This window comes from Parasteatoda tepidariorum, chromosome 2 (genome assembly GCF_043381705.1).
Source record: "Parasteatoda tepidariorum isolate YZ-2023 chromosome 2, CAS_Ptep_4.0, whole genome shotgun sequence".
NCBI classification, from domain to species: Eukaryota; Metazoa; Arthropoda; class Arachnida; order Araneae; family Theridiidae; genus Parasteatoda; species Parasteatoda tepidariorum.
In genome coordinates, this window is record NC_092205.1 from 1 (window position 1) to 10776 (window position 10776).

General features: G+C 30.8%; 1 protein-coding gene across 1 annotated transcript; it reads left to right on the forward strand.

The window, feature by feature from the left end:
- Nucleotides 1-2227: 2227 nt before the first annotated feature.
- Nucleotides 2228-2854, forward strand: LOC139425049 (general transcription factor II-I repeat domain-containing protein 2-like). Its single transcript, XM_071178046.1, has one exon. It carries the CDS (start codon nt 2228-2230, stop codon nt 2852-2854), a length of 627 nt encoding a protein of 208 aa, XP_071034147.1.
- The last annotated feature ends 7922 nt before the right edge of the window (nt 2855-10776 follow it).

Here is a 10776-nt window from a genome sequence, read left to right on the forward strand (position 1 = left end):
TCCTCCCACTCTTCCTAGTTATCCTGAGCAATGTTCCCGACTACCGGAGAATCTTTAAACAAGACCGACTGCTGAATACGCTCGTCCAGGTGGAAAGGTTTCGTGGCGGCGGCCACGAAATCCAATGCTTCAGGTGCCAAGGATTTGGCCTCACCCAAAAAGCCTGCACAGATAAGCCAGCGTGCATGAAATGCGCAGAAGCGCACCACCGATTCAGACTTCAGACTCGGTCGGAGTAGGATGTCCGCTCTTGATCCGGTTGTTATGGACGACGTCGGTGCTACTAGCGTGGGCCAGTCCGAGTGTTGCGGGGGCCAGACCCCCGAACAGTCGGGCATCCCGCCATTAGTTACCAAACTTCCTGAGTTTATCCATTCAACCCGGCCCTTTTTAGGGCCCGTTAACGAAAGGGAAATAGAAAACGCGGCCTTGTCACAGGCACAGGATGCGGGGCTACTTGGCACCCTTGAGGCACCGGCAGGGACGGCTACACCAGAACTGTACGGACATCCTGGGAGCCATTTAGTACCCAACATGGTTAGGGATAGTGACATTAATATAAGCTTCAAAGACTAGGCTGACCAAGTACATGCGGTCACCATTTCTAAGCCCTCAAATGACCTAACTGCGATAGGACAAGGACTAGATAATATTAAATTTGCTACCTCTCAAATGGATATAGATGAAAAATTAAAACAGATGTTCGATTGTCTATTTGGCTATGTCAAAGTTCTCATGGAACAAGTTACGAACTGCGGAAATGAGATAGTTAGACTAGGAAACTACAAAACTAGATTTGAGGAACTGAATGACCAAGCCCTCGAGAACGGATCTTTCAAGCCTACACGTAGAGTTAAGGCGAGTCGCGAAGATCGCGGAAGTCAAAACAAATCAGATAAATTAAGTTCAAATCCAGACAACTTAATCCCCTTTAAAACAAAAAATTCTAAGTCACCTATTAAAATACAAATGTCTCAAATTCCCCTGACTAATAAGTTTAATGTATTTGTTGAGGATAAATTTGAGGAAATAGATAGCTCGGTAGATATGGAGGAAAATACTGTAGACACTCCAGCCAAAAATCTAACAAAAAAGAGAAAAGCTTCTCCTACAAAAAGCATAAATAAAAGAATTGCCACTACTGATGAACCCATTGATAACATATCAGAAATTATGGAAGCGCAAGAAGATGCTCCAAATGAACAAGAATTTAAAACAGTCGGTAGACAAAGAAGACCGCCCCCTATAGTTATTAAAAACAGCGGTGAGTTCGATTATGAAAAATTCAGCGAATTTGCTAAAGAACAAGGAATTAAAGATTTCCTCGCAAAAGAGTCTTATGGCAACTATAATATAAAGCCATTCAACGATAACGTGCACAGACAAATTCTGCACTATCTGAAAGATAAAAACATTGGTTTCTATACATATCTACTCCCCTCAGAAAGGAATCTTCGGATTGTCCTAAGAGGAATTCCAATTGAACTTAGTGAAGACTGGGTACATGAATGCATAAAGCCTGACTTCCCAATGATTATCAATATTAAGAGAATGACAAAANAGTTTTGTTCAGGAATTGGAGCCAAATAGTGCTTCCATCTAGTGGGCAAAAGTTTCTTTTTAGCAATTCTGTTTCATTCCAAAATGTGGCCGTAAAGTGTTTTCATCTGTCTGATTTAATTTCCAATTTGTATTTCAGTCTTCAGTAAAAAATGGATTCTGGATGATGTTTAATCTATTGAAAGAGAAAAGAAGAGAATAATAAAAAAAAAAAACTTTCTTGAGACTCCGAAGTTAAAGCAAGAAAAAAAAAATTTTATAGCAAAAGACATTGTAAAAATTGTTATGAAGATTGTCCAACTTATTTATTGTCAATTCTTAAAATTGTTCTTGGTCTGTATTTATTACTAATGCGATAGTGGTCATATATTGATAGGTTTTAAATTTCAATATTTTTGATGTAGATTAAGTTAATATAGAACAGTCATGTTAAAAATACGGCCCGAGATCGCAATCAGTGGCGGATCCAGCGGGGTGGGGGGGTCTTAATCGAATCGATACTGTCGGAGAAGGATTTTAGTTGTACTGCGAAGGTATTGTGCATATGTTTGTGTCGTGCGCTTGCGATATCCATAATTATTGTGTCGAGTTCCATAATTATTACGATTTTGGCATAATGGCACAAAAACGTAAAGTTGATAGTGAATGCAGAGTTTTTTCAGTCTAAATGAGAAGTTGCATATTTTTCATAGAATGGAATGGTAAACCACTGTGTTTGATTTGCAATCAAGTTGCTGTTTGTAAGGAGTTTAACTTGAAAAGACACTATGATACGAATCATAAATCAAAATTGGATTGCTACACTAAAAAAGTAAGAATAGACTCATTGTCATCTTTAAAATCTAAACTTCAAGGTCAACAATCGATGTTTACTAAAGCTAATACAGAGAGCGAAGATGCCCTGAAATCAAGTTTTATTATTGCATTAGAAATCGCGAAGAGATCAAAACCTTTCACTGATGGTGATTTTATTAAAGACTGTATGTTGAATGTTGCCGATGTCTCATTTCAATTTCAAAAGTCAATAATTCAAAATATTTCGCTGTCAAGAAACACTGTTGCTTCAAGAATAAATGATTTATCTCAAAATTTGGTTCTTCAACTGAAGGAGAAAATTAAGGAATTTACAAACTTTTCCCTGGCTGTTGACGAGAGTACTGATACTGTCGATACAGCTCAACTTGCTGTTTTTATACGTGGCATTAACAGTAACTTTGAAATAACTGATGAAATATTTAAGTGCGTTCCATTGACAGGTACTACAACAGCAAATGATATTTATTCTGCAATTTAGCATTTGATAGCAGAATATGAACTCGACTGGAATATACTTAGCAGCACAACTACGGATGGCGCTCCTGCCATCCGTAGCAAACTTTCGGGCGTTGTAACTAAATTAAAACAGAAAAGATCAGGGAATTTTGTGGGATTTCACTGTATAATTCATCAGGAATCATTGGTATCCAAACATTTAAAAATGAACCATGTCAGGCAACCTGTAATTAAAATAGTAAATTTTATAAGGAGCAGAGGACTAAACCACCGACAGTTCAGGCAGTTTTTACAAGATTTGTACGAAAATTTTTCAGATGTCCCTTATTTCACCGAAGTTCGTTGTCAAGTAGAAAAATTTACATCAATAAAACCCACCATAAAAAATTTTACATAAATTCAGTAAATATGATATAAAACATGATATCATTTTAGATGATCCAGAAAAGAACAATAAAAAAGAACAGATATTTTTATTACATTTGATAACAGCTAACAGTTTCTTATATTTGAGTTATCCCCTAAAACGATTTTTAATAATCTATTAATTTTTTAAATAATTTCTTATTTAATTATCTAATCCTTTTAATTTTCTAAATAATTTATGAAATTATTTTTTTCTTGAAAAGGATCAAAACTTATCATGTTTAATCCATGTTTAGTAAAATTAAGTGTTTGTATGAAAAATTAAAAGTGAATTAAAAATGAAAAAAATATTAATTAAAACTAAAATGAGTTTCTTAGTAGTTATTACAACTAAATATAGTATAGACTCATTATAAGGCATCTTCAATACTTCTCCGAAATAAAAACTAAGAACACTAAGCTAAAAAAAAAAAAAAAAAAAAAAAAAAAAAAANAAAAAAAAAAAAAAAAAAAAAAAATTGATTGGTATTCGGTAGTATGTGTATTTTTTTTTACCTAAACTCTAACAGAATTCGAGAATTACCTGGTATGTTTAAAAAACACTGGTAGAAACCGGTTAGAACTGGCATGGCAGAAACCCTTTTCTGCCACATTTGTGGCAGAAACTGGCAAAAATTCGGAAAATGACATAAAAGTAAGTACTGAGATTGACATACAATGGATAATTCGTAGAAAAAACAATTAACTGTTAAACAAAGTATAATTTATTTACAAAATTATCACCATTCAAAATCAAATATTACATTGTTTGCACTCTGCAATAATCTATAACAAAAGACAAGTTTTGATTCAGTTTCAATTTGCTACGCGCGAACGAGCAATTTGAGAAAGATTCTCTCAAGTACAGCAGAACTAGCAGGCATTGCCATCAAGGCAAGATTTGTGAAACTTTCATCTATTGCATATTTTTTAAAACTGGACCACCATGTAGCAGCTGGGGTAGTTGCCAAAACTTGACTGAAAAAATAAATTTCAGGAAATGGGACCGATTTGTTTTGCAAAGCTATGACATAAGGTACAAAATCTGGGTTAATATTGGCTAGTAAAATTCTGGCACTTTTTTTTGAGCACATGATAATTTCAACCCCAAATACTTTGGATGCAGCATATAAGCTAGCAAATGATAATCAGTAACTGCCTGTTTAAATCTGTATGTCACTTCTTTTTTATAAACAGCTATGAGATTCTCTTTACTTAATTCATTTTTCAGTTTACTTAAACAAAATGTCATTAAGCAATTATTAGAACTAATATAGACGTTTTTTTAGTTTCTGCCAGTTTTTGCCGGTTATAACCAGTTTCTGCCGGAAAAAAGCCAACCCTAAGTGCATATAGATTTATTTACGTTTTTAAAGCTAATAAATAGTGTTATAATTTAATTACGTTATAAAAGGTTAAGTACCTCAATTAAAGTCACTTTTAACAGAGCCAAAAGCTCTAAATAACAATATGAAACTAAAAAGAATGCGCACGTAACTAAAAAATTTGAACATTTTAAACTCTATGACAATTCGATTTATTTACAAATGACGTACTAATTACTAATCTTAATTATTGAAAAACTACTTCAGAAAACTGGAAACCCATTACAATTATTAAATTACGAATGAGTTTCAACAAAATTAAAATTCTGCGATTAAATAAAATTGTACAAAAGAAAATTTGAAACTCAGTAATATCATGATACACAAATTTCAGAAATGATAGTGATTTTAGCACAATTCCATAAATGAAAATAATTCAACGAACTGAAACTGAAAATAATACATCAGAGTGCGTAGCAAAATTTTTGAACCAAAAAATGAACCCCTTTTAAGCACTTTTCAAGAGCTCAAAAAAAATTAAGCACTTTAAAAAATAATAATTAGGCAGGGTTGGAAAGTTAATGACAATTGACGGTTTTAACTAGGGATGTAACGAATATTTGGCCACTATTCGGTATTCGGCCTAATATTCGGTTAGCCGAATATTTGGCTAAATATTCGGCAAACTATTATTTGGAAAATTATTTTTCGACGCAGTTTTTTTTGTGGAGGATTTAGATTTTTTTGGATTTGAATCAATTTATTAAAGAATAATCTAAAATCGTATTTTTAACTATACGTTACTGGAAATAGTTTTACAAATATTTTATCTTAATATCTAATTATTTTCATTATCCTAAACACTTCTGTGAAAGTTTCTTTTCTCTTTACCTTATACCAATAATACAGATAAGTTTTGAATATTTTTCAATAATGACTGTAAAAAAAAAAAAAAAAATATATGAATGTTTTTTTTAAAGGTTACTATTCAGCGGCCAAATATTCCGTATTCGGCCAAATCAATATTCGATACATCGATGGTAAAGATTAAATCGTCATGCGAAAAAAACCTTTCGACATTGCTATTATAAATATGAAGTTTTTTTTTAATTATCATACATGTAAAATCTTCATCAGTTATGTTCTGAAATTTATTTAACATATAACTCTTATTGTTTTGAAAATTACTGTCAGAATCCCTAATTTCCCTAATTTAAAAATATGTCAAATTGCAATTTATCAAAGTCCTTAATTTGTTTAATTATTCGAAATAAAAATACAGAAACAATTATTTTATAAGAGAGCACTTAACAAGCATCTTACTTTATATATGTAAAATCAGTTTCATTTACTTTCATTTTAACTCTTTTTTTTTCCAAAGCAAACAATTACAAAAAAAAAAAGAAAGAAAGAAAAAAGGAGAAGAAAAAAATTTTTTTGAAGTTTTTTGAACTCTAAGTTCCTTTTTCAGTTTTGTATGAATAAAACCTAAATTGATGCGAAGCTGTACATACCAGAATGTTGACATACTAAAACTATTATAACATAATAAAATATCATGTAATTAAGAAATTTAATGTTGTTGTTGTTTCTAATTCCCAAGAGGTCCATCCTAATTAGACCAATTCCATAAGTCCAAAAATGTCCAGAAAGTCTAAAAACAGATGAGGTTTTGAAAAAACCTCGTCGATCTTAAAATCGATGCAGTTTAGAATATGCTCGGGCGAAGCCTGAGCAGTCTTACATTTAGTGCAAAGTCCAAAAGTCTTTTGCCCCTGAACATACGAGAGACACCTCAAGTGACCATTAAAAATTATAATTAGTTTACTTACTATTATAGTCATGATGTATTGGAAATATGTACATATATACAGGAGTGCAGAAAATTCTCAGCTCCTAATATTTCCTAAGAAAATAGTTTTTTTTTGATCGAAATTCCAAAAATTTTAACGTTTTTCTTTCCTTTTCTTTCAGTACAATAAATTTTCAAAAATATTTTTGGAAAGTAAAGTAAATAAATAAACAAATTCTTTTTGATTATACACATTTCTTGAATAAACGAACATATGCTAAAAATTATTAGAAATCAAAATATATTGAAATAGTAATAATTTATTAAATTAAAAGTCCCACTCATAAAGTTAAAGAATTTAAAGTAATAAATACACAAATTGGCATTTAATATTTTTTAACAAAGAAAAATATTGCAAAGTGACAATTATTTTAAAAATAAAATATTTTGTAGGAATTTATTGAGACTGAAAGTTTTCTTATGGTTGTCTGAATTTATCTCAAAAGCTCGTTCGCATGATAAAATTATACTAAGATTCTACTAAACTGCGAATAAGTAATAATAACAAACATATAGAATATATTTTTTTTAAATTTAAGATTAGACAATATTATAAGACTTGTACCATGTTATTAAAAAAATCAATTAATAATTTCAATGGTTTTGGCTATATTTTTATAAATGATAAATAATATAAATCATAATTATACTAGTATATAATGGAAGTATTGCGCATGATTTAATATCCCATAAAATGTGCTCAATGCTAATAAAGAAACGTGTCCCAGGTTCTTGACACTTTTCGACAGGGCTTTGACGTGTCAAGTCAAAAATTAGTTTTTGACGTCAAAATCCCAACTCTGTAATTAGTATATTCGCACTATTAAAATTTTGTTTTTCCTACAGTTGAAAATTCTTCATAAATACATTAACAAAATGCAAAATAATTTTCAAAGACTTTACATGATCATGATAAAATAACTAGTTTCTGGCAAACAACTCTTTTCTTGATTATAATGACCGCAAAAAAAAAAACAACAAAACAATATTACACAATTTTAAATATATTCAATATTGAATGGCTCATTCTAATTTTAAATTAATAATTGGTTTATAATTAACTATGTAAAAATTTTTAATTCAATATTATAATTAATTTAGCTATTATTTAAAAAGGTTATCGAGTGTATTTTTTAGATTTAAATAAAAGCTATTTATAAAAGCATATTTACCAAAACATTAACAAAATCAATATTATTGATCATACTGAATTAATAAAGATGTGTAAAGATTTAAACTAAAAAACTAGGAAAACTCTACATTCATATTACAAATGTAAATTGGTGAATGGCCCCTAAAATGGTTACAATACTCATAATATTTATTTGAATTTTTAATTTCATTAAGAGATGAATTAAAGTTTTTTGGAATGACGAATCTGAATTTTTCAACATAACTAAGCATAAGATTTTTTGATGCATTTAAAATATTGAAAGCTTCTCTCTTCATACATTTTTAAAATCTTACCTCTAGATATTAATGAGTTATCTCATAAAAAAAAACTTAAGAGAACTGAAATTTTTAAACAAAAATATGTAACAAGTAAAAAATAAAGTTATAATATACAATTTACGAAAATTTTATGCACTTGGTGGACGATTCCTTAGATAAAAATCTTACGCTCAAAATTATCACTCAATTTTTAAATTTGATGAATAAAACTGTGATGGAAATTTTCAGGTGATGAAGCTTTGAGATTCTTGACTGCTCTGGTGACCAACATGAAAATACGTAATTAGTGAATGATCCCCAAGCCAAGTTCAAAGATTATGGAACTGGTCTATAAATAGAATATAGCGAGAAGGTGGTTAGCTTGCCATTGACGGAAACGATAGCGCTTCGAAAACGATAAAATTAACAAGAGAAATAAAATTTCTACTGCTTTTAAGGAAAAAGATTTGACAATGTTGAATTGTCCGCCTCATCCGAGAAAATTCGTGAGATTTAAGAGGGCGTAAAAAGAAACCTGAAATTGAGAATCTCTTGAAAATGCAGCAGAGTAGCATATGAGAGAGAGAGCAAGAAACCTTCAGACTGAATTCAGCTCATTATAAGCACATAAAGACCCGCAAATATTTTATAGAGTATGTAAAACGATTGGAGTTTTCTTATGCTGCAGATCGACGCTACGCCGAAATAGATTGGGGTTGAATGAATTGTGAAAATGTTGAATCGAACAATTTACACAAAATTTTTAAATTTGTTGGTATAATTGGCATAATTCATGGAGAAAATCAACGGGGTAAAGAAAAATATTTCTGAAGCACTTTTTAAAAACACACAATGAAAAAAGCACCTTTAAGGGCTTTTAAAAATCAAAAATAAGCACTTTATAAAAACGCTACGTGCCTTGTAACACACTTGTACTTATTAATGCTGATTACCGAAACAGAACTAGAAAATAAAGTGAAATAGAAAATAAACATGAGTTATTAAATACAGAAAACCAAAAAAATAAGTTTAGATAAAAAAGTCTCAATCAGATTATATTTAAATTCAAGAATTAGAAAAATTACCTTTTAAAATATTGCTTGACTTCCCCACCTTCAAAAGGAGAAGGAAACTTCCCGCCACCAGTGAAGAGAAAATAAAAGAAAACTGAAATAAAGAAGAAGAAAAAAGTGCGGGAACGAGTCACAGGAAAAATAAGAAAATTTATCGATATTTTCGATTCATAATTTGAGGAGATGTTTTTCACTGCGACATTTATTAGCAAAAAAGGAATCGGCGTCAGCAGATTTCTGTACAAAAGGAATTAAATAATGTAATTTTGGAAAAATTTTATGATGAGAACTTTAAAAACAGAAGACGATGAAGCAAATTCAAATGAAACATACTTTGAAAAAATATAACTTTTTAAATATTTAAACTAAAAGTGATTACGAAAGGAAAATCACGTGAATGACACAAGTCAGTGAATGACGTCAGAACGTGAATGGCACAAATCACTTAACACACACACTACTGGTCACCTGCTCCTAAACGAAGTCATCGCTACGATGCTTTACATAGTTCCTTTACGTGTACAAACTCACCGTTTTCATTTCTCCCCTGTTCCCTAATTCAATCCACAGCATAAGTAATCAGTGAATTTGAAATTTTTGACGAACTCATATGGTGGCTGGTACTGGAACTGCGTTGTTTTCCAGGGCACCTGCACCGGGTTGCTTATTCCTTGTAGAAAAGTTGTTATTGCCAAAAAAGGTAAAAAAAAACCTGAAGTAGGGGTTTGCATGATGATTGGCGAGGTAAAAAGAAAGATAAAGTTAAATGTAATTCTCCTTAGTAATTAAGTAAAAAAAAGTTTCAAGATCCTGGTGTCGAACTATCTGGCCATAGGTTAGGTCGGAAAAGTTGGCGAAATAATACAGTTGGCGAATAATTCTTACAGTACGGCATTATAGATTTTGTAACGTAAGGAAAAAAAACAATTGAGAAAAAAATTTGCAAAAAAATCATTAAAAATTGCAAATAAAATATATTCAAAATGATACTATAAAAAAAACTCTGTTAAATATATAGTTGCCCAGCACGCCAAATTTTGACTCTGTGCTTAAAATGTGTTTCGTTTCTAACTTTTTCCCCTCGTTCAAAAGATATATGTGCAACAAAAGAAAGGTTCTACATAATAGTCTCATCACAATTAATATATTTAACAATAAAGTAATATTATCAAATTTTTTAATAACATAATGTTAATACTCAACAATAAAAAATAGTGACAGTTTACTTTAGGTGTATAGAAATAGAATTGAACTTATAAGGGCCCCATCATTTTCAGTAGCTTAGGGCCCCACCAAGCTTAAATCCGGCCCTGCAAGGAATCCAGTTCAATATACGCACATGCGGACCCGCAAGTATTTCATCAAACATATAAAACAAATGGCGTTTTCATACTCTACGGAACAACAGTACGCTGAAATAGATTGAGGTTGAATTAATTGTGAAGACGTTGAGTAGGACAATATCTTTTTGCATAATTCGTGGTGAAAATCAACATGGTAAAGAAAAAATATCTTATTTTGGAAAATGGAAAATTAAACACTTTTTTAAAACACCCATTGAAAAAAGCACCTTAAAGGCTTTTAAAAAACATAAATCGAAAATAAGCACCTTTTAAAAACTCTACGCACCCTGTGCTGATTACCCAAAATAGAACTACAAAATAAAATGAAAAAGAAAACAAACATTCATCAAATACAGAAAACAAAAACAAAAAAAAGTTTAGATAAAAATCAAATTATATTTAAATACGAGGAACAGAAAAATTACCTTTTAAACTATCGTTTCTCACCACCACTTTGAAAAAGAGACTGAAACTTCCCGCCACCTGAAAGGAAAAGAAAAGAAAAAAATATATAT

Coding starts and splice junctions, on each gene's coding strand:
- LOC139425049 (XM_071178046.1), top strand. CDS start 2,228: ATGAGAAGTTGCATATTTTTCATAGAATGGAATGGTAAACCACTGTGT.